This window comes from Canis lupus, chromosome 13 (assembly GCF_048164855.1).
Source record: "Canis lupus baileyi chromosome 13, mCanLup2.hap1, whole genome shotgun sequence".
In the NCBI taxonomy this organism is placed as follows: domain Eukaryota; kingdom Metazoa; phylum Chordata; class Mammalia; order Carnivora; family Canidae; genus Canis; species Canis lupus.
The window spans coordinates 31,822,461-31,847,244 of NC_132850.1; the positions used below are offsets into that span (position 1 = coordinate 31,822,461).

The window sequence follows — 24,784 nt, forward strand, 5'->3', positions numbered from 1 at the left end:
GCTAATTTATGTTAATAATTTATTACAAAAGCCAACTCAGGGTAATTTGATTAATTTTGTCACCACAGAGTTCAGATAATTGCTATTGACAAGTTTGGATCATTTAATGAAAAAAGAAGTTGTAACAGTTATTGTGAAAAACTCATCTTTTCTAAGACCGAAACATTACATGCTCGTTAAGACTGTAGTAGAAATGACCTAATATTGCTGTACAGATCAAAGAGTATGGGTAGGAGAGTAAGGACAAGATACCCACTTTTGGTCTAGGGGCAAGATCATGCGTGTTAGAACACTGATTCACTGTAACACAACCATAACATTTCAAGTACATTATAGAATTTTCATCAACCAGATTTTTAAAATTTCAAGTAGAAAAAAGTAATTCCAAAATATGATGTTCTGATCAATTTCAATATTCAAAAAGTTCAGTCCCCATTCAGAAACAGATAAACAGTATATTTATTAAATGAGTTAAGACAAATAAACTTTACAAATAGACAAATAATAAAAGGCTCAGTGGCTAAAATAGATGGTAAGCATCATTGAAAGAAATCAACACCGTCACGGTATCTCAGTTGGCTTACACGTGTAAAAAGAAATTTTCAAAGAGCAATTTCACAGAAATGAAGCCAGTTTTTTTTCTTATAAACAAATCACCATTTCTTGGTTCAAAACTGACATCTGTTATGAAAATTACCATATCACATATTTGTAAGATGACAAGGAGTAACTCATCTTCAAAGTGCAAGTAAGTCTATTTACAACCACAAAAAAGGCAATGATGAGGAGAAAAGGATTTTTAAAAAATATACAAAGATTAAAAACATTTGGGATGCAAAATTAAACAATTTTTTGGTTAGAGGATAAAAGAGAAAAAGTGATTGAATTACAGATGCTGATTTCAGCTATACATACTATATAATGGGATCCAAGATCTTTAACAGCTTGCTTGCATTTTTTTCTACTTACATAATGCTCTGGAAATTTCTGGTAGAAATTACAGTGTCTCAAAGAGAGAAATACACACTAAGCATGTCTTGCTACTACTTCATGGATGTCGTAAGACCCGTTTATGGATTAGAGTTGGTGTAAAAAGCCATTGCCTTGAGTTGAAAAATGAATACTGTAAAAGCTCAATACAAATCCTCCAAAGCACATGCACGTCTAAATCTTTTGGAAATTACATTCATATTTAAGCATAACCAAAATAAAAAAGAAAACTGAAAACATTTCCCTTTTCTCTATTCCCTATGCCTTGTAGGCTCTCCAGTTGCTAGGGTCAATTTTTAGAGTTGAAAGGGTTCTTCAAGATAGTCTAGTCCACCACCCTCATTTAGGGTAAATGATTTTCCCAAGGTCATGCAGCACGTTAATGGCAAAACCAAGACTAGAAACCAGTCGTGACTCCTAGCCTTGTATGCTTTCCAGCATATCATGCTACCTCTTTTTACAGTATGATTCGCTATAAATACCTGATGAATAAATGTACAATTACAAATGCTGACAGAGCCAATGTGTTTCTAAGACTTGCAGAGGATTACTGCAAAGGACTGATGGAGAGAAAAAGATTTTCCCCCACCCACCAAAAATATCAAGCACCATCGACTAAACGTTTCTTTGCTAGGTCAGCATGCTCAGATGTGGTAGTCCTCGTAAACTTAGTATCAGCCTGAGGATCGTATACCCGGTGAAATCTGGGCCCTAACACAATGCCAGTTCCTAAAAGGTAAAGACAGAGGCAAAAAGGGGGAGAAGTTCGACAAAAGAGAGAAACAAAGACTTCAATAACCCAATTGGCTTAGAGATGGGCATTCCAGCATATAGTTAATTATTTATATCTAAATATACACATTTTAGGACCTTTTCCACCTTTTCGTATAATCTCACTTTACCTAATTTATTTGGCCACTTACAAATGAAAATAAATGTACCAAAGATAATGGTGATCATTATTATTTTTTTTGAGACTGTGAGACAATTTTAGAAAAACCAAATTCTATGAAGAATATGTCAAATGGTGAAATTGCAATGATTTTCTTAACGTGATTCTATTAGATTTGCCACCGGGGGAATTAAAGCGGTATTTCATGGGGCTGTTACCATCTTGAAATTTATTCCAATTGTGGTTAAAGAGAACAGATTGATGCACGATATATGCAGAATTAAGTGAAGAAGCTGAAATTTCTTTTTAAAAAAAACTTTGTCGTGTATTTATTTAATAAAAGGGCATATTTATGTTTACAAACAAGTTTCAAAAACAAAAGGAAAACATGTACGCTTCTACCTGTTAACCTTTTTCAAAATGCCAACAGCCCTCATGCTGTATGAAGATTTCTAAGGATTTATTAGAAAAATCAATACAGTTCACTCACAGTTCACCAAGACATCACTGAGCTAACATGTTTAGACAAAAACAAAAAGGACTAAGGTTCTCTTATAGTTGGATAGTTTGATTTAATTTGATTTGCCTGAAATAACAAAAGCATTTCAAGCATCTTTCATTATGTAGTTATGTCCCACATTAAACAGTCTACTAAATTCTGAACAAAGGTTATTAGCAAGTTTTCAAAAATTTTAAAAATTAAACAGTTGTTTCAAAACCATTAAGTAGTAAATGTATTTAAGAAACTAATTAGGACAGATGCCATAACTTCATTAAACACCACTGCTCATGTTTTTTTGTTTTGTTTTGTTTTGTTTTGTTTTTTGTTTTTTTTTTAAACAAAGCATTAGTGTTATCTATTTGGCTATTAGTATCAGCAATTTATCTACAATATTTAACAAGGTAAATTGTAGGCAAAAATTTAGTACAGTTTCAATAGAAACACCCCTTTTTGTTTTCCTGAAAATACAGCAGTATTTGAAGGACTAATTTTTCTCTGCATCAGTTATAAGGAAGCTTCCCATCTATGAACAGGAACAAAAAAAGTATCTACAAACCTTGTAAACAGATCTGTATCATTTATAAACATAAATAATCCAAATTATTAACAGCCAACAGCAGAAATTAAAGTATCAATTCAATGATCCAGGGCTCTTTGCTTGCTTGCCCAGCTGTACTCCTCCCCCTCTCCCATCAAGGATTGAGATAAACTAAAGCTCTGCTAATACACTGTTCAGGACCATTCTTAGGTACTACTGATGATCCACAGGTCAGCATATGCTGAGTTACTGTTTATCTGTCAGTTCATTTCTCCCACCCCCCAAAAAGCACCCTCAGTCTGGCAGAAAGCTTTGCTTTTTTTTTTTTTTAAAAAAATAAATCTACATTCGTACAAGTATGTCTTCTGTTTGAAGTCCAAAGACAAGAATACGATCTTGTCCATCACAATATGTGAAAAGACCCAGTTTCAATTTGTTTCTTTACAATGCAGCTAGTGTGTTAACATTCAGCTTACAATCAGAGTGATGTTTCCAAACTATGTAGTGGGCTTCCTGGGGATGAAGAGGTAGCAGACTTGTTCATTTCTATTGTAAGGTGAATCCCGCTGTCAACAGCATTGTTATTTTTGTTGGGAGAGGGTGGAGGACTGGAGTTACGTTTTGTAGGAGCATCATCTTCAGCATCAGTGTCATCAATTAGGGGGATATGAGGCTCTGAATCTTCTATCCTAAACTCAGGATGTGTCATAAAGTTGTGAATCGAACTTCTTGATTCCGGTTTTTCTAACCCTTCATATAAAGAACTACGAAATGCATTCACCACTCGAATCTGTAAATATCAGAAAACACAGAAAGATGTCAGTATACTATTAGCTTAATTTAAAAAATGGTTCATTTATGAGTTTGAATCCACAAACAGCTAGGTATGAGTGAATCATATTTGCATGTAATGCAGTGGAACTTGCAATACACTGTAAAAAAAATGAATATTTTAGTAGGACACTACAGAACAACAAAACCACATACTCTAAGAATTGAGAGTTACAGAATTCAAAGTAATACTGAGAAAATCTCATTGTCACTGGCTAAAAATTTAATAGCCATTTTATAGGACTTTTTTTCCCTAAGAAAACAAAAACAAACAAACAAAGCAAAAACTTAATCATACACAAGCTTTAGCTGATTTTTAAAATAAAAAAATGTAATTTTTGAAAACAATTCAAGTAAGTTAAACAAAGTCAAGCACAGAGGGTTACTATTTATCATGCTAGGAATTAGGGTGTCACCAACTATGAAAAAAGCCAAGCAAATATAAGCTGAATGCCACAATGAACTCACATCTACCCCACTATTATTCCCGTAATTAAAAAAAATTTAAAAAAAGACAAAACCCAAATAAATATCTATAAAATGCCATTAAACAGCTATAAATATTTGAGTATATGCCATTTGTCTATAAAGCATTAGTGTTTTTCTCTATAACCATTAAAACTTAAATCACCTTATATACTACAGTTCACTGGGAAGAACAGATTTAAAACAGAGCAAAACCAAAACCCTCTGGGCTTCTTCTGTCAACAATTTTGCAAAAACACAAGGTTTTTTGGTATTTTTGCCCCCGTATAGCTCAACTAGCCCCCGTTCTTAGAAGTCTACTGTATACATACAAAGAGGTTAATTAATGGGTAATTAACTCAAAGACATGGCTGCACACATTTACTTTAGGTCTTATTAACCAGGTGTCATTACAGACTTTCAAAACAAAGAAGAGGGACAAAATCCAAATAGTTGAGCATCTACTCACTATCCCAACATAACGTTTGCTTTTGCATGGATTTTAATGAATCCTGTTTAGTAATGAAGACATCATTTACTCAGTGTTAAATCACTAATTATTTACGACATTCCAGGAAAAAAAAAAAGTCACCAAAATCATCTCATAGAACAATAATGAAAACTTAATACATTTCTTCAAATGGACATTCGAATATATTTTTTTTAAAAGGTAACATTTATTTATGCCCACTTTTTAAAGATCGTATACATCGAAGATGTACGGATTGATGACTGATATACCCCTATGCACTACGAGATAACCAGGACAGTCAAGCTAACTAACAGAATGCATCAGCACACATGGCCATCATTCGTGTGTGTGCGGAAAGAATGGTTAGGATTCCATCCTCTTAGCAAGTTTCAGGGACCAAAGTACTGTACTGTCACCTGAAGTCACCCTGCTTGCTACACATGGCGTCTCCAGAACTTACAGGTCTTGCATGAGCTAAAACCTCATGCCCAGGACGAATGCTCCCCCAGTTCTCCCCATCCTAACCATCAGTCCATGCTCCATTTCTAGGGGTTTGACTACTTCAGGCCCTCAAGTTCTGGGAATTTACCCAGAGGATTAAAATCAGGATCCTGATGCGGTACTTGCATTCCTTTATTCCTTGCAGCATTATAAACAGCCAAGATATAGAAACAACCTAAGTGTCCACTGACAGATGAACAGATAAAGAAAATGTGGTGTATATACTGCAAGGAAATATCATTCAGCCTTAAGCAGGAGGCAGTTCTCCCATTTGCAACAACATATGCTCAGTTCTGATCAAAACATCGTCTCTCCTCAAAGCTGTCTTCCCGCATTTACCAAGCCCCGTCTGCTGTAGGCTGCTTTGCTTCTTGCTCACTTAGCTACAGCATGGTGAAGTGGGGAAGAGAGAGGTTAGAGGTCTGGGTGTGAATCCCAGCTCTGCCACCTGCTAGCTGAGGAATCGTAGACAAACAATTTCCTCAACTATAAAATGGGAAATAACAATAGCACCTTACAGGGTTGTTACGGGATATTCATTAGTTAGTTAATCCATGGACAAACTTAAAACAGTGTTAGTTTACAAGTAGCAATGTCATATCAGGGCTTGTCACACTTCAATGAGCATGCAAAGCACCTGGGGATCTTGTTAAACTGCAGATTCTGATTCAGGAGGGGCCATCAGTAGGTCTGATATTTAATGTAAAGTCTGGAACACAATTATACAGAAATATAGTAAAGATAGCATATCTAAGGTCATGTGACATCCTCCAAATGAACTCAATCATTCAAAATTTTGCTAAAATAATAAGAATGAATATATACCACCTATGAGATAAATTTGTCTAGAAAATTTAACACAAAGCTAATAATCCTAAGGAAACAAATAGATCCAGAATGTAGGATGAGACAATTGGCCTGGTTTCTTCAAATAAATAAATTAAATAAATAAACAGATAGATAGATAGATAGATAGAAGATGGATCAAATATGCTATAATATAGGGACTGTATAGGACAGAACGATATCAATGTTAAATTTCTTGGATGTGATAACACAGTACGATTATATAGTTCTTTTTAGGAGGTATGTGCTTAAGTATTAAGAGGTCAAATGTCAGGGTATCTGTCACTTTTAAATGGCACAGAAAAAATGTATATACTAATATATGTGTATATATACACATACACACACAGATAAAGCAGGCATCATAAACTACTATGAAGTGGTAAATCCAGGTGAAGGGTATTCATGCATTCATCTTTCCACCTGGCTCTACTTTGAAATTTTTTAAATATAAAATTCTGAGGGAGTCTTTCAGGATGAAGTCTTGTTTTACCTCCCTCTTATGGGATATACAAGACACCTACGTACCCCACCTTCCACTTCAGTCTCCTCAACACCTGATACTACTTTTAGTACCTGTCACTGAGGCCTGCTTTCCTCAACTGGTAAGTTTCTATCAAAGATCAGCTCAGGAGTTCCTTCCTTCAGGTTACTTTTCCTGACTTCCCAGAGTCTTGGACTCTGTTATAATAGTCCATGCTTCATTACCATGTAGAAATTTGCAACTACTTGTTTGCTTCCTATACTAGACCCCAAAGTTTGGAGCTTCTAGCACAGCTTTGGCATCCGGCAGGTCTTCCACCAGTGTTTACAGATCACAACTAAAGAAACATTAATTAATAGCAGGGGATGAAAGGATGAGTGGTAATAAGCCCTCAAGAGCTAGGAATGACGTGAAATCCATAGATACAGGGAGGGAGGGACGGAGGGAACTGACATTAGCCGTCCTAGGCAGAATGCCAGGCAATTTACATACACCATTTCATTTAGGCAGGTGCAGAACCAGGGTGATTTTTAAGAGAAAGATTCCTATCTGTTCATGTATGTAAATTTAACATCCTGTCTAACCTAACAGAGTCGTTTTTGTCCTTAGAGGACTTGTCCACTCTTTTGCTCTACATCATGCTGCTTCTGCTTATTAGCCATGGGCAAGTCATTTCAACTTCAAGCCAGTTTTCGCACCTGCAAAATGGGATCATTCCTGTTCTGCCTGTTTTATAACACTGTCAAAAATGACAAATGGAAATTACTTAAGGAAACGGTAAACAGGCACTGAGTGAGCTGTCCTCCTTAATATAGGATTATTTTCTTCTTCAGTCCATTCTCTCCCCAATTTTCTCATGTTTCCTCATCCTTAAATTGGCAGGGGACCAAATGGCAAAGACAGGTCTCTGCCTAAATACAAGATTAAGCATAGCTATTTCAGCTAATTTGAGGGATGGGCTCAAGGATGGGGTGGGTTTAGATCTTTAGTGCCTCCAACATTCTGAGAACCCAGTTGAAGTAAAGACTATACTGCATAGTAAGGATGACAGAGTTGTTAAAAGGCTTTTGGGGAATGGCCATTTACCAAGAACCTGAAAGAAAATGTTATTATTCTAGTCAATTAACAGAAATGATGACATGTAATGGTTTAAGAATTAATCAATGGTACACTTTCCCTACTTCTTGGAAAACTTAATAGAACATTTCTTATGTAGGCTGCAATTTTTAAATTAAATTGATAATATAAATGAGAAAAACCCATAAACACCACAGAACTCTGAAGCTTACACAGGGACCCATTCTCAAAAATAAATAAGTAAATAAAATCTATAAATTCAAAGCAAGGCCACAAAGTCTAGGCTAAGAAGGCAAACAACTGGCTATATACTGAGATCTTTTCTTCACAGTACTAAGTTAACTTTTGCAAACGGAATAAGTCAAAATGTTAGATTCATTTTTAGCTTTAAAAATGTAATTTCTTGGTTCTGTTAAGTTTTTAAATCACATGCTTTTGGAAATCATGCAGTATGAACATGTTTAAAGGCATATACTCAAAAATTTATAGTAGTTTCACAAATTCTAAGCTACGATTCTACTCCCCATATTAACTGTCAGAGTTAGCATAGAGACAAGCTCACAAATTTCATATCTAATCTTTGGTTGCAATTGTTCCACCTGTTATCTAGCCCTCTAAGAAATAAAACAACAACAACGACAACACTTTGAGGTCTCAATCCACTTTACGAAAAGAAAGCTTTATGAAAAGCCTGAACAATGAATTTAAACATTAAGGAGAAAATGAGAAACGTTAGGTGTGTGAAGTAGGAAATGTTAATTTCATGCACTTAGGAACACACACTCACACCCCACAGTAGTAGAAGCAGTAGAAGAGGAAAACACTACATGTGTAGGGGTAGAAATATTTGTTACATCATGATGCTGGCTGGCGATGGAGGGTTGCCGCCTTAGAGCCCCCTGAATGGAACTTCCACTCTGGAAAGCATTCACTACATCCATCTGCAAGGAATCAGAGATTGTGACAGCTTGCTCAGCAAGAGAGAGAGAGAACAAGAGAAAGGACCATTCCATCTATCAACATATAAAAGTAAAGAAAAAGGCACTTTTTACAGAGCAGATAAATAGGCAAGAGTAGCATTTTGAGATGAAGGAGGGGGGAAAAAGCTAGGAAAAAAGGAGCTGAGGGGCATATAGACACATTCCTTCACCATCAGTTAAAACTTTCACTCATTCCAGGCACCAGTATTATTTCTCAAAAGAATAAGTTTTGTGGGTTGGGAAGGCTAGAAAGGAAGTTAAGGAGCGCATTCAAACCTCCTCCCCAGGTCCCAGAGCCTTTGCCCAACCCCCCCACCCCACCCCACCCCGACTCCCATCACCGCGCCTACCTCTCTACCAGACCCATACCTGAGTTTGGATTCTGTTCAGACCTCTAAACCATAAGATCTGGCCACGCCGCAGTTCCCTTTCAGCATGGTCAATCTCTTCCACATCCTCTGCGAGCTCCTCCTCTGGGATTTCTTCCTTTTGTGTTCCATGGCCAGCTTCTTTTAGGAATTTTAAACGGCTAGTTGGAATTGTTGAAATAAGCTACAACACAGGGGAAAGAACTTAGAAATAAATCAAAACCGAGCAAAATTAAACCAATCAACCGTAATACAAAAGGCATAAGAAGTTGCATGTGAGGCCAACTATCGTCACCGACAAAGCAATGAGATTCTGTCCGTCAGGCTTTCCTTCTTAGAACAAAAAATAGTATGTTCTTTTCTTAGCTACAGAAAAGATCTAAGCTGGAATGGTAAGAAGTTTTCCTGAGTGGAAATAACCTGATTACAACTTTCATATTTTAAGTAAAAATTTAAGACCGTAAAATATACAAACATGCTCTGAGATATATATGAACTTAAACTCACATTAATTATACTGATTTCAAATAAAACAAAAATAGCAGGTGGTCTTACTGGATGCAAAACAAGTTCATTTTTCATTACTGCTGAAAGAGTTCAATGAGAAAAAAACATGCCAAAATCCAGAACATCTTATCTTCAAGGTTAAAATGAAAATAGTTTTTGCTTATTAAATGTATTTATTTTTATGAAATGAAACTCTTTAAAACTGGATTAATAGTGACCGCTAATGACACCAAACAGGAACAGGTGCCCCAGGAAACACAAAAGAGCACAAAAAGTAGTAATAATAAAGTAGTAATAAGTATGTATTAACTTTTAAGTGTTAACAGCCACTCCTTCAGGAAGTCAGGCTTCTTGGGAGGAAACAGGCACAGTCAGAATCAGATCTGCTTCAAGACCTTCTTTTTTTTTTTGCTTCAAGACCTTCTTGACCAACCACCTCATTTCAGAGGTGGAGCAGATTCAGACACACGAAACCTAAGGTTGCCTGACAATGAAAACCAGTGCTCCTTCTACTGTGGCACACATAAAATCAATAGACAATGTCAACCAAAGCCAGGAACTGATCCCCATTGGGTGTGCTGGCTGTACTCAATTTCTTCTCCCTGAAACTAGCCAGAGGTTTTTGGAGGTTGTGGGGTTCTGTTTTGCCTATGAGGGAATATTATGAAATAAACAGAATGGTCATCAATAAAGAAAGGCGGCCCAAGGATGGATCCTAATTCTTAAGAGAAGATCTCTACTAATGAGTAATGCAATAGAAATAAGAGAAACTTCAGAACTTAGAAACACCATTAAGAAAAAGGAGAGAAAGGCACGTAAAGATGAAGTTTCAATAAAACCTGGATGTTTGCTTAGACTGACTTGCAAATGACAATACATCAGCTCACACCAGTTACACACTATAACATGTTAATTTTCATTTATGAAAATATCAGTACAGACTATCAGTTACTTTTACACTAATGGTAACAGACTTGAACGGTGCACATACCATCACCACTTATCTTTTTAAACTAATGACATGCCTTTGTAAGTCATTGGCCTTTACCAAACATGAAATACATCTCATTTTTCAGGCACTGTATTTTATACATCTATTGTCAAAGCCAATCAATCCAAAGAATTGAAAATGTCACTTTGTGGCTCATTTATCCAGATACCACAATTTTTATGGAAACATTCCTCTAAGTGAACTGAAACTCAAGCTTTTTCTCCTAGTTATATTTTGGATTAAATTACACAACAAAATGATGCAAAATCTTAAGTATATAATATTGTAATATTTTTGTAAAATTATTTACTTTGAGTACAAAAATAGGTCATAGAGCAAAAAATACAGATACCAGCATCTTAACCAGTTATAAATGTATCCTCTTAATAACTGCTATAAAACTCGTTCAAAAAATCAAAATTAAAAACTATGTAGGAAATTTAAAGTGTTTTATTACATAGGTAGGCAGAACCATAACAAACAACAACATATGAAAACAAATATTACATTAAAAAAAACCTATATCCGTGAATGCCTTTTCTTGACTCAGAATGGCAACCACTTAAATTAAGTAACAGAATTAAGGAAAACACACACGGGAAACTTAAAAATAATTTTTAAAAAATCACTTTATAGGTTTGAACAAAAAATGATGAACTTTTTACCTGGCCCCAGAGTAACGTCCCCATTCCTAGGAATATTGACCATAGCCACTGTTCTATTGAAAGTTCTGAACAACTGAAAGGTTTTCCACCAAACTGCACAATTATTATCTGGAGGAATAATCAAGAGTAAATTTATTTAAATCTTTTAAACTTTACAACTCATACACTTCAAAAATTACCCAAATTTGTATCCTTTAAAACTCAAGCTGAATAACGATTATCCCGATGGTGACGTGTATTAACATATTCACAGCTGAAAATAAGACAAATGAAAAGAAATTGAAATCTCTGCTCAAAATTTTAAATGTACATTTGATGTTTAAATTAGGTTTATAAAAACTTAAAAAAATCTCCTGATCAGGAAGTTAATTTTATACTGTTTCCGATATGATCCAAGTAACTACATTCCCTTGTATTTAGTAGAATTCTTTGAATAATTTATGCCTTTCCCACAAGAGATTGCATACTTTTGTGGAAAAGACCATATATTATGAAAAGTGAACATAATATTCCATCTTCCTTGGTTTCCTCCTACACAGCTGTTCTTAGTTCACACTTAGATGTTAGGACAAATAGGAATCATTACAGAGGACAAGCAATTTGCAAAGTTCTATGAAATATGGTGCTTACTAAGGTGGTACACACCCTCAGAAATTTGCTCTCTCTTATAAATAGAAGTCCAATGATCTGCATAAATAAAATCATTAATATAGTGCTTACGTTTCTCTTATCTTCAAGGACCTAAAACCATATATAGGAATATTAAGAACTAAATATCAATATTCATCTTCTTGTGAGTCTGACAAGCTTCTCTTTGATATGGCAGTCAGTAGCTGCCTAATATTGAAGTTAAAGACAAGCAATTCGGTATTGACATCTAAAAATTCTTTGTTATGAACTCCATTCTGTGTAGCTGTACTAGATTTCAAATTCAAGTGGTATGTATTTGTCAATTCCACTGTTCTTCAAAGTCAAGATTGTATACTTGTTTAGGTAGATTCCCAACTGTTTTTTCAGTAGCCCAACTGGTCAATTATAACTAATTTGGCAGTCTTGCCCAGATTTTAAGATATTAACCTAAAATAATTTTCTTTGGTAAACCAAGAATATAAGCCTGAAATCTTTCACAACATTTATTTGTGTAAACATTTTCCTTTTCTTCTAATTTAATTTAAACTTTATCTTTTGGTAGAATAAGGATGTGAAAAGCCTATCAAGATGCTGGGCAAATAAACAATGATTAATATGACTGGACTGTTTCAGTTTTGTAAGAAATAATAATCTTTTCATTTTACAGTTGTAAGGAATAAAACTGTCTAATTACTTGTGGCATTTACTTCTGAGAACAAGAGACTAAGTTTCCACTTAGTTGTTAATATATACCTGACTCTTTAATATATACCTTAGATCAACAAGATACTACAGAATTGGATAACTGCACAGATGCATTTCTTAAATGTGTGCTGAGGGAGCCTTGAATTAGGTGCTATCTTCTAAACTTTAGAAGTAGCTGCATTAAACAGAGTTCAAAAAGTTTTCTAATTGCAGGATTGCCCAAAGCCTTTGAGTTGTAGAAAGAAAGAAAAGAAAAGAAAAGAAAAGAAAAGAAAAGAAAAGAAAAGAAAAGAAAAGAAAAGAAAAGAAAAGAAAAGAAAAGGAAAGAAAGAAAGAAAGAAAAGAAAGAAAAGAAAGAAAAGAAAGAAAAGAAAGAAAAGAAAGAAAGAAAGAAACAAACAAACAAAGAGAGAGAGAAGGGGGGTTGGGAAGCAGCTGGCATTTGAGTCTTTCCCTTCCACGGAGTAAGCTCAGAGCTTCATGTCCATGGTATGGTCTCTTTTAACGCTTCAGTAATTCTGCAATGTGACCTCATATTAGTATCCCCATTTCACAGATGAAGAAACTGCAGCCTGTCAAGGTCACAATTAATAAAAGACAATGATCTGACCCCAAGCTGACTGACTGACTCCTGAGCTTAAAGTTCTGTTATGTTATATTGCTTTAAGAAACCCCAAGTAGTGAAATAGGCAGTATCTCCTATACTTATCTGAGGATGTAAGAGCAACTGAAGGAATCAATGTTTCATGAAACACTATTTTGAAAAAACTTATTGTGTTAACTGCTACAAAGTAGAAGAGAGATAAAATATTTACAAAGAATGAAGGATTATTATGTACTTCGTGATCTGTCAAAAAAAAAAAAAGCTAAGAACAAAAATCAATCAGTAAATAAAAAGAAGCTAAATTTAATACAACTTATAAGGCAAAGCCCTTCAGGTACCTTTGTTCTACAATCAAGATTTTGGCTAGACAGTTCTAGAAACAAACAAAATGAGATATGTGTAAATCAAGGGCCATGTTTTCCTACCCAGCTGAAACTGTCTACAAAAGTGCTATTCAGAGTGTTGATCCATGATAAGAAGATAAGGAACAGGCACTAGAGTACAAATCGATGCACCATTTGCACAGCAGTACCACTGCTACTACTACCACAGACAATCCCCCTGGCAACAATACAGAAAAACCCTCTGCTGAAATACTGTGTGATTAATGAAACAGCTGATTTATATTCTGACACATGCTCCTTATCTCACTGTGAACTGGTAATAAATGGACCAGTTGCTGGTCCACAGACCACACTTTGAGTAGTATTGGCTTATTTATAAGGCATTGAAGGATGATACTTCACATTAAACTGTTTGGGGTATATCAATCTTTGTTGGAAATCAAGTTACCAGATTTGCTTGATAGAGATAGGCAGTTAAATTTTCTGCAATCCTCATATATTAAAAAGATAAGATAAATCCAATTTTATAGCAAGTAAAAGCTAAAATTTTAGCTTGTCATGAACAATGATTTTTTATAAACCTGAATAAAATGCTTCCAGAAAATTCTTGTTACAAGTAAGCAACATTTCTCCTAAAGTTTATGGAAACTGAAAGCTAAAACAGGAACAATTATTACAGAACAATTAAGTCTAGGGTTTTGGCACCTAGAGTACACAAGCTGTGGCTGAATAAACTGTTTAAAATTCTTCAATCTTCATTTTGAAACAAGCTCCATCACTGTCTGATTCCTTCTTTGAAAAAGCTCACTGTTTAATTTTAAATCTTTTTTGTTTGGACGGTATAGGTGACCCGTGAACAATAGGGTTTTAATCCCACAGGTCCACTTATATAAATTTTTTTCAGTAAACACAGTACAGTACTGTAAATGTATTTTCTTCTTATGATTTCTCAGTAACATTTTTTTCTCTAGCTTACATTATTCTAAGAATACAATGTATATAACATATATAACATGCAAAATATGTGTTCACTATGTTATTGGTAAGGCTTCTGGTCAAGAGTAGGCTATTAGAGTTTTGGGGGAGTTCAAAAGTTATATTCAGATTTTCAATTATGTGGGTGGGCTGGGTAGGGAGAGGGGGTGTTTGGTGCCCCTATCCCGTGTTGTTCAAGAGTCAACTGTATAATAAAATCAAAAACTGGCACATACCAAATCAGGAAGCAGCATTCAGAATCATGTGAAATTCAGAATATTCATTTCAAGTACTATTAATTAATAAACTCAACCACAGACATACAATTACTATCAATTGCTAGAAGCAATTAAGTGATCACTCTAGCTAGACTAGAAACCAGGAAACAGTAAGATTTACCTTAAATAACATTAAAATTATAATAGTTTTGATAATGATATAGAATGATCAGTAATAGATTATGTGTAAAGTACCACAACCACAGAATCAGTAGTGCAGTTAACATAGTATTAGCTAATATGCTCTGCTCATGTGGAATTTCAGGATAGAGCATATTTCCACTTGAGGCAGGATATTTAAAACTATTTAGGCATCATTAAGACAATACAAAGAAGCCCCACACATACAGCAGTCAAGCAATTTCTGGAATAAGCTACCTGTTTATCTAATATTTCCTACATAATAATCAAATTTGAAACTATCTTTTCCAATTACCCACCTGTACCACAAAAGTGCCTAAAACAATTGTGCAGAAGATGGCATTATTAAAGATTCCTTCGAACACATTTCTTTCACCATGAATTTTCCGGGCATTTATTTCGTTGAAAAGTTGCATCAGCACAAAGGTATTAAAAACAATAGTATAATGTTCTGAAGGAGGAGCATGCAAAGGAGCATTTCTTCCACTATCAATATCGAAAAACTTTTCTCCTGAAAGAATGAAAAATTACTATTCTGTAGTTATCATACAAAATAATTTAACATTTTAAGAAAAGTATGCAATAATACAACCTGGCCAAACCTTTATTTGATCTCAAATGACAGCATAGGGAAAGTTGGAAGAAACCTGGGGTTATCTTGTACAACTCTCTTATTTTATAGATGTGGACACCAAAACCCCAAAATTATGATATCTAAGTTATGGCAGAGCCAGGACAAATAAAATAAAATAAAATCAGGCTCTCCTTATTTCCTCCCACTATTTATCATAGCTCTTCCCTAAGCATCATCCACTGACAAAGAGGATAAAGTAAAGATAAACGGGCAAACAGAACAACTTATGTTCCTGAAGAATTTGTAACATCAAAACATCTGGGATTATATTAGCTTGGAACAAAAACCACCGAAGCTTTATCAGGCATTGAATTCTTACCAGCAAATAAGAGTGTAAAGACTACTACAAGTTGATAGAATGCATGACCCAAAATATTCTTCATCATCGTGCGTGAGATGAGAGGCTTATTTCTACCATAAGGCTTCCGAAGCAAGAGAGATTCAGTGGGGGGTTCAGTTGCCAGAGCCAGGGAAGCGAGCGTATCCATTATGAGGTTTACCCACAGCATCTGCACAGCCTTAAGCGGTGAATCCTAGAAAAGATAGGTTTCCTAATAGACATTCACAACTATTCAGGGACTCAGCAATTCTCAGGAAGCCTTTTGTATTTAAAAACTTAAAGAACAGAACAGGATTACATTTTCATATTAATTAACCTACAATATTAATAAGCTTCAGGTTATTCAAATATTTAAGTACTTTAAAACAGAAGATTATACACACACTTTTGCTTTAAAAACAAGTATGTTTTAATAGAAAAACTGTGAACCTACTTGAGTAATACAGGCGCCCGTGAAAGCAACTATCACGGCTACCACGTTAACAGTGAGCTGGAACTGAAGAAATTTTGAGATGCTGTCATACACATTTCGTCCCCACATAACTGCCTTAACAATGCTTGTAAAGTTGTCGTCTGTGAGAATAATATCAGATGCTTCTTTAGCTACATCAGTTCCAGCAATACCCTATTAAAAAAAAATTCTGTGGATTAGAGTAAATATTTAAAACATAACTTTTAAACATCTGAAAGAGTGGTGTACAATAAACCAAAATTTACCCTTATACTTAACCAATGACTTATAATTTACTGTAAAAGAAGATAATATTCGAAGAGATCTCTAAGAAAAATATTTCATCTAAGCAAAAATCAAAGAATAAGGTACTGAAAATAAAGTTCAAACTGGGTTTAAAAAAGAAGGAATGAACACAGGCATCATCCCAAGTTCCTCCCAAATGTCACACAAGAAGTAAAAATTCAAAATCAGACTTAGTGGGAAAGGAGATACTGTAAGGAAATATTTTTTTAGGTTTTTTTAAAAAGATTATTTATTTATTTATTCATTTATTCATGAGAGACACACAGAGAGAGGCAGAGACATAGGCGGAGGGAGAAGCAGGCTCCGCATGAGGAGCCTGATGTGGGGACTCAATCCCAGGACCCCGGGATCACGCCCTGAGCGAAAGGCAGACACTCAACCGCTGAACCACCCAGGCGCACCCCTATCTTAAGAGGCTGGAAAGGAGATAACCAAATAGTAAGCAGGTTGCAGACCCCAGAGAGCTGAATCCTAAGCCAACAGTGGGGAAAGCAGAGAATTAACTTTTTTTTGTACAACAGAACTCTCCTGTGTAAGGCTCAGTACTTGGCAGCAGCACTGGAAGGAGGGTTGAAGGTGTGAATAAAAACAGAAGGATTTCTTTAAAGTCTACCAAAGACACTGAAAAAGAACCCCGAAGGTTCAAACTAAGAACTATGTCCACCTAGAATGGGATGCATTAATAAGTTGTGGATTGATAAAAAAACAAGTGAACTATGGCGACAGACAACACAGATGAACCTCATACGCATAATGATGAATAAAGGATGCTGAACTCAAACACGTAATACAAGATTTTTATGTTCACAGTTTGAGAAGAGACAAAAGTAATCTTCAGAACCCTAGTTATGTGTGCAGACAGACAGGGCAATGATTAGAAGACAGTGTGATCGAAGCATCTACGGGTACAGGTAATACTCTATTACTTGCCTTGCACTGAACAGGTCTGCTCACTTGTGATAATCCATTTAGCTGTGCATTTATGACTTAGTCACTTTTCTGTACATGTGTGATATGTTAATAACAAATTTAAAAGAAACGGCAAGTAGATCAAGGCCTCTTCCCAAGTCCATGCAACCAAGTGGCAATTTGCTATGCCCTCTGGCCTGTCAGAAGACTGCCTGCTAACCTATCTGAGAGGGTATGATATGACAAAGAAGGTCCGGGCAGGAGGTACCAAGCCCCGCTGAGTATAGGGGGTTGAGAGCAACTGTTTGAGTGTTGAGACCACCACCCTCTTTTCTCTACTTGTTCCTCAGAACATCGGTATTCAGGAGTGTCCTCCACGTAGCAGATTTGAAGATTCTTTTCTGGAAAATCTGATCATCTGAAGAGAAACAACCTAAAAATACTGCTACTCAAGGTACACTAAAGGAACTAAAACAGCCAAGCCAGATCACTTTACTGAGAAGCTTCTGGTTAACAAATCCTACCCACAGGCCCAAGGCTTTCCAGCTTCCTGCCGCTAAATAAGCATAGACAACCAAGAATCAATCACCTGACATCTGAAGAAAGGCTAACCTTAAAGACAGACTAAACCAAAAGGCAAATAGAAACATGGACTCTGCAGAGACAAAAACTTATTTAAAAAAGTCAAATCCTTAAAAGAGGTAAAAGATACATCAATGAAACATGAATAGGATGCTAAAACAAGAACAAAAAACAGATCCAAAAATAACTCTTGGAAATTTAAAACAATTTCACAAAGTTGAATATGAGTTTATTTCACAGTAGAAAGTTGTTCTGCAAGAAACCATCATTACATTTCAGAAGACTGGGGACTAAGGAGAGACGTATATATCTCCAAAAACAGAGAGGTTCAAAATTCAGAATGGTATGTGACAATAAGGGAGGAATGAATTCAAAATTCTGAGCGAAAAAATGATTTTCAAACTAGACTTTTATATCAAGTCAGATTAAGAATCAAGAGTGAGAAAAGGGGAGAGAGTTCAGTCATAAAAGTTATGAAAAAGTTTAACTCTCATGACTTTTTTTCTCAGGAAGCTACTGGAGAAAATAGTGTTACTCCATGAGGGAGTAAATCAAAACAGACGATGACATCGAGTCCAGGAAATACCAGGTCCGACATGAGAGAGAAAAAGGAAATCCTCAGGTACAGAGGAAAAAAACAAGACAGCTGGTAGCAGGCCTAGCAAAGAATCCACATTCAAACATGTTGGAAGATCTGGGAGAGGTATATCCAAGAAGGTAAAAATTTTAAAAGTGCCAGGTGATTCTAACATAAAGAATGGAGGATTTGGTGATGAGTCACAGGAGAACTAAGCACAAAAGTGAACGAATTTATTTTTATTTTTTTTAAAGTGAACAAATTTAAAAAAGCACAACGGATTTAAAACTAAAACAAAACAGATTTAAAACATGAATGAAAAAGAATTTATAGAGACTATTTCAAGGAAGTAAGAGTCATGGCAGACTATACGGTTCAGCTGAGAACAGCATCTACAGTCACAATAAGGACTGTATACTGGTCTATCCGAAAACACGATCGAATTCGGGTGGAGGAGGACAGGATAGGTGGTGTGCAAGTGCACATTAGGGAGGTGACAGTGGTGTGTGCCCAGTGTGCCCACAGAAGTGCTAAATCCTTATCTTCTTTAGTGAGAAGTCAATAGCAAGTGCTTTGTATTAAACAAATAAAAAAAAGCACCATCATGTCATGTCGATATATAGGGGCAAATAATTAAGGGAAACAAACAGCTAAAACAGTTGGTTTCCTTTTGTCAAAAAAATGAACCGAGAGAAATAATATGTGGTAGGGGACTTAAGCAGTAAATCTTATAAAATGATTTGACTCTTTAAATGCATTTACTGTTTTGATAAACACCAAAACAGAGTTCAAATCAAGCTTTTTTTCAAAAATATTCAATGGGGGAACAATCTTAATTTAAAATTGTAGCCTCTAGCTTCTAATCGGAATATTTTACTTTTAATGTGCAACGTACTTGACACATCTAAGCCTCACAGGTTTTCCTGTCTCTAATCATTCCCTGTCTTTTTCAAATGCAAATCTCATCACTTCCTTGTTCAAAATCCTTCAAAATTTAAAAAGTAATTTTGAGATGTTAATTGGTGTCCAAATAAAAATGAGTTCCATTGTCAAGTAAGTTTGGGGAACTTCCATCAGAAAAAGTTAAATAGCTTTTTTTATGAGCTTCCCTGAGCTATGTGCTGCCATGTGAGTCTCTAAACTTCTTTTATTCCACCGGAAGCCTGCTCGGGAAGGGCTGCTCTATGGATGAAAGAACAAAGTCCTTATCTCAGTATTCGAGGCCCTTTGCAGGTGCCACTTGTCTATCTTCCCTGCTTCGTAGTCCATTCCCCTCCAAGAGCACACCCTCTTCTGGACAAGTTCAACTTCTTATAGGTCCCAAGGGTCTCTGGGCTGTACTTCTGCATCTCCTCTTCCCCATCCCTCAACCCAAATGGCACTTCTCTCATAAAACCTTTCCCAGTCTCTCCAGGCAGTCTTCCTCCTTGCTGCACTGAGGGTCTTGTTTGGCAGCACTGGCCTGCCACTACACTCTGATTATTTATTTCTCTGCATGCTGAGCCTTCAGAAGACAACTACTCACTTTTTTTTTTAAATTTTTATTTATTTATTTATTTATTTGTTTATTTATTTTTTATTTTTTTTAAATTTTTATTTATTTATGATAGTCACACAGAGAGAGAGAGAGAGAGAGAGAGAGAGAGAGAGAGGCAGAGACATAGGCAGAGGGAGAAGCAGGCTCCATGCACCGGGAGCCCGACGTGGGATTCGATCCCAGGTCTCCAGGATCGCGCCCTGGGCCAAAGGCAGGCACCAAACCGCTGTGCCACCCAGGGATCCCAACAACTACTCACTTCTATGTCTCTGGACCAGAATACTGAAAACAGCTTCTTAGTGTTTGGAGAATAAACAAACAAACCCTTTATTGATCCAAAATTTAAAAAGATAGTATTTTAATTACCTCAGGGAAGAGTTTACTACCAAAGATGTATTTGGTTATAGAAATCCATCATGGCATTTAGGCTTTGAAGACAGAAATATCTGCATGTTATGGTTTACTGAATTTTGATAAGAATAATGAAATACAATAATATAATCATATTTTAAATGTACCATAGAGGCTTGCAATTGAAAGGAATTTATGGAGAGTGGCTATATAGAGATAAAGCCAGAGCTCTTTGCAAGCTAGTAATGTACTTAACATTAGAGTCTTTTTGTAAATCTTAATTTTGTCATTCAGTTTTAGAATATGAAATTGAAAAACTGAATAAATACAGAGTAAACTCAAGCTTGACTGAACAAAAGTACTTTGAAGTTCAATTATTCTTTCTGTCTTTTAAAACAGATTGAGATTTTTGATGTGCTTAAAAAAAAAGGTGGTAAAATGGACTAAAACCTTAGGACTTAAAAATGAAACAAAGCAGGGACAGGCCCAGTGGCCCAGCAGTTTAGCGCTGCCTTTGGCCCAGGGTGTGGTCCTGGAGACCCGGGATCGAGTCCCACGTCAGGCTCCCTGCATGGAGCCTGCTTCTCCCTCTGCCTGTGTCTCTGCCTCTCTCTCTGTCTTTCATGAATAAATAAAATCTTAAAAAAAAAACAAAGCAGCCACTGTACTCTATTTGTAATACTGTATTAACCTGTATGTACTGAAAGCCCTTAGCATATGCCTTAAACACTGAAATTTTGGGAAGAAAGCTTTTTATTTTTAAAAATGTACTGTATGTAAATGCCTTCCTGGTCAGCTGTCCTGATGAAAGGGAGAGTCCTGCTAAATGCTCAAGAACTGTAGAGAGTGATTTTGTGTTCCTAAAGTGAACAATGATCCTATTTGCCCACAGCCAAAGGAACAGGACTTAAATATTCCTTTCTCCCTTCAGCTACTTTTCACAAGTCTTCAGAAGTTCAGACAAATGTGCTGCCAACCATAATGAGCCTGGAATAGGGTAGGGTGGGGATCTCTGGGTTCACAGCTATTGGCTGAGGGCAGTTCACCCACATAATTTCCTCTTTCCATCTCTCTCATGCCTGTTGAAAGCTGCCACCATGGTGATGGTTCTCCTAAACTCCTATTTTAGCAGTCACAATATCAGGGGGACAAATCATACAGATAAACACTGGTACACATAAATATTCTGGTCTCTGAAATCTGTGGGGCAGGACTACATTTCAGAATTCAAGTTTCCTATATTTTACAAAGATAATGAGGCACTTATCTTCCATCACAAGTTTTCCCAGAGGGGGTTAGTATCCCATAAAAACATATTATCTATATAATGGCTATGAATGTTTGTTAAGTGGGACAAATAACTTCCTCATATCTGTTCAGAATAAGTTTTGGAGTCAAATGAGTCTATCGCAAATTTAGAAAGAAATTTCAGTTTTCAGATTTTTAGATTTGAAAATTGTGATTACGGACTTGTAGTTTCAAAAACTTGAAGAGAATACTTAAATTTCCTATGGCGCTGAAAGTACAAAGATTCATTCCAACACTGAAAAGCTTCAGGAAATCGATTCAGAGATATAAAACAACCTAATTTCAATCATTAAATATTTACGTAGCATATGTATTTCATGTTATAAATTTTAAATACTTCACCCATACTATGGTTAGAGTATAAAAATATAATAATGAAATGCTGAAATTTTCTAGCACTTTAAATAATCAAATATAAATTGAAGAATCTGGGGGGCGGGAAGCAGATTTTTTCCAATCCAAATAGGATTAGAGCTATTATATATGAAATAATGACATCCAGTTACTCTTAACAGATGTTTGCAGTTGAAGGGAAGATTCTCAATTATATTTTTAACTTACACACACATACACACACAAAGACAAATACTTTCTAATTGTTCAAAGCCTGTCTCCTGCTTAAGAAGACCACTGTGTAAGGTTCAGATCAGACGACAGATACTTAAATATTTTGCAGAGTACAAGGCAAATGATGATGCTATAGTTCTTTCAGAGTCATCTTCTAGCCAGATTTCACTGACAAAATGAACGTGGTTACAAGCTACTCAGACTTATAAGCCAGTTTAGGCGCAGATATTTTCACTCAAATCTTGAGGGACAGTGTATACAAGGGCGCCTGGGTGCCTCAGTCAGTTAAAGTGCCTCACTTTGGCCCTGGTCATGATCTCAGGGTCCTTGGATCAAGCCTCTGTGTCAGGCTCCACCCTCAGTGGGAGTCTGCTTTTCCCTCTCTCTCTCCCTTTGCCCCATCCCCACTCATGCTCTCTCCATCAAGCTCAAAAATAAATAAATAAATAAAAACTAAAAAAAAAAAAAAAATCAATAGCAATCTAGCAACAAACAACTCAGCCAGAAAATTACAGCTGAATACTTAAAAATGTTAGTTAGGTTCCTACCATTGCAAATCCAACATCAGCTTTCTTTAGGGCTGGGCCATCATTTGTACCATCACCAGTTACAGCTACAACCTGGCGTTGTTCTGACACAGTGCTGTCAATTATACCTGAAACAAAAGTAAATATTTGTGCTGTAAAAAATATCACCTGTAATTAATAAGGTGATTCTGCAGAGTACCTTGACCAGCCAGTTTTACAGACTTGAGGTTAAAAACAAACAAACAAATATAGAGAAATGAAAACTGCTGAGATGTTGGACAAGGACCCAGTCCAGAAACTAAGGTTACATTAGGAGCAATATCCTGTTTTAATGAAGATAATCACAGTTCACTGAAGGTGTCAAAAGGAAATGTATTTCGGTTTTATTGGAAAAGATAATATCCAAGATTCAATCTATTATTCTCAATCTATTACCGCTTTAGGAAACAGAACACATTTCTGTATCAACAGATTGTGAGGTAACTGGAAAATCTACTCACCTTTAACCAGTGTATGTTTGTCAGTAGGAGATGATCTTGCAAGTACTCGAAGCTTTGGCCAAATCTTGTCTATCCGCTCTTGCTCAATCTATAAATGTTTGTGAAAGTTATAATGTACCCAAACCTAGTTTTATAATTCCCAAATTAGCTATCTGGCATATGTATCAGCAGTTCTCAACAGCGTGGTTAACAGACCAGCACCATCAGCAACTTGAGAGAACTTGTCAGAAATGCAAATTTTTTATAGCAAGGCCCCAAGCCTATCATCTTCTCAAATCCTTTGGGTTGGGGACCTAGCAATCAATGTTTCTAAAAGGCTCTCTAGGTTACTTTAATGCATACTCAAGGTTGAATACCACTACTGTATATACATATCATTATAAGATCAAATTTTAAAAATCTTACCACTGCCTATGAAAATAAAAACTCCTTAACATAGTATAAAAAGTGCAGCATTTGAGTGCCCTAAAATATGTTCTATCTATCAGCCTTTTCAAACTCTTCCTCTCATAGTTATTTGTATTATACTTCTGAAATTGACCTAGACTGGGGCGGGGGGGGGGGGGGGAGGAGTGCTCACTCCCTTTAGGATAAATTTATCACTAGTCTCTTTCACTTCCTAAAACGTTAGTGTTTTTGCTTCTTAGATGCAGGCCACATTTCTCCACGTGTGATGCCTAACATAGTGCATATTTAATGCTATTTGTTGAGTGAAATTCCTAATACATGAAACATATAGCAACATAAAACCTAGAGAAACCCTTACCTCTCCTTTTTCATTTCGTATTCTTCGGTTGAAATCTTTACCTTCTAGGCATAGAAAATCTTCCCCGGGATGTAAAATACCACATTTGGTAGCAATCGCCCGTGCAGTATTAATATTATCACCGGTGACCATCCGCACAGTAATTCCAGCCCTCTGACATTTCTTTATTGCATCTGGTACCTGGTTTATAAAAAAAAAAAAAAAAAAATCATATTATAAAGAAAATTAGTACTTCCAAAGGAAAGAAAAATCCCATTGAACAAGTAATGCATGACTTGCATAGTCCCACACATAATGACTATTTTAATTTCATCTCAAGATACTCAGTATTTCTTGAATTACTCCCAATAATCTCTTCTTTTCTTTTTTACTGCCACAGTCCTAGTCCAGGCTTCATTTTCAGTTGTGATCCCATTTAATTTGTTTGCATTATTTATTTGTAGAGGGCTTCTTAAAGTGTCCCCCTCCCCAAACATCATGCAATTCTTTTCTGGCTGGCTTTCTACCTTTCTGGTTTTACTGCCCAGACCACACCACAGTAAAATGTTGGTGTGTTCTTTAGGGTTGTGAGTGGCTCACTTAACCCTCCTCTCCCCTCTTCCACTGACGTCTTATCTTCTAAGGATGTCTTTTCTTATTCTTG

At 35.9% G+C, this 24,784-nt stretch overlaps 1 protein-coding gene across 5 annotated transcripts in view; it reads right to left on the minus strand.

Annotated features, from left to right (window-relative positions):
* Window positions 1–435: 435 nt before the first annotated feature.
* The window catches only part of ATP2B1 (ATPase plasma membrane Ca2+ transporting 1), a 128,474-nt gene continuing 104,125 nt past the window's right edge, over window positions 436–24,784 (minus strand). For 2 of the 5 annotated variants that reach the window (XM_072773032.1, XM_072773033.1), the window contains exons 13-22: window positions 24,142–24,321; window positions 23,376–23,463; window positions 22,897–23,003; window positions 16,194–16,385; window positions 15,740–15,953; window positions 15,086–15,297; window positions 11,110–11,217; window positions 8,948–9,130; window positions 8,453–8,539; window positions 2,182–3,712 (exon numbers count right to left, since the gene is read on the minus strand). In XM_072773032.1, coding sequence (XP_072629133.1) covers window positions 3,401–3,712; window positions 8,453–8,539; window positions 8,948–9,130; window positions 11,110–11,217; window positions 15,086–15,297; window positions 15,740–15,953; window positions 16,194–16,385; window positions 22,897–23,003; window positions 23,376–23,463; window positions 24,142–24,321 — 1,683 coding nt within the window. In that variant the 3' untranslated portion in view covers window positions 2,182–3,400. Of the gene's footprint in view, window positions 3,713–5,828; window positions 5,901–8,387; window positions 8,540–8,947; window positions 9,131–11,109; window positions 11,218–15,085; window positions 15,298–15,739; window positions 15,954–16,193; window positions 16,386–22,896; window positions 23,004–23,375; window positions 23,464–24,141; window positions 24,322–24,784 lie in introns of all 5 variants that reach the window. The other 3 variants (XR_012005785.1, XM_072773035.1, XM_072773034.1) reach the window with 3 other exon arrangements.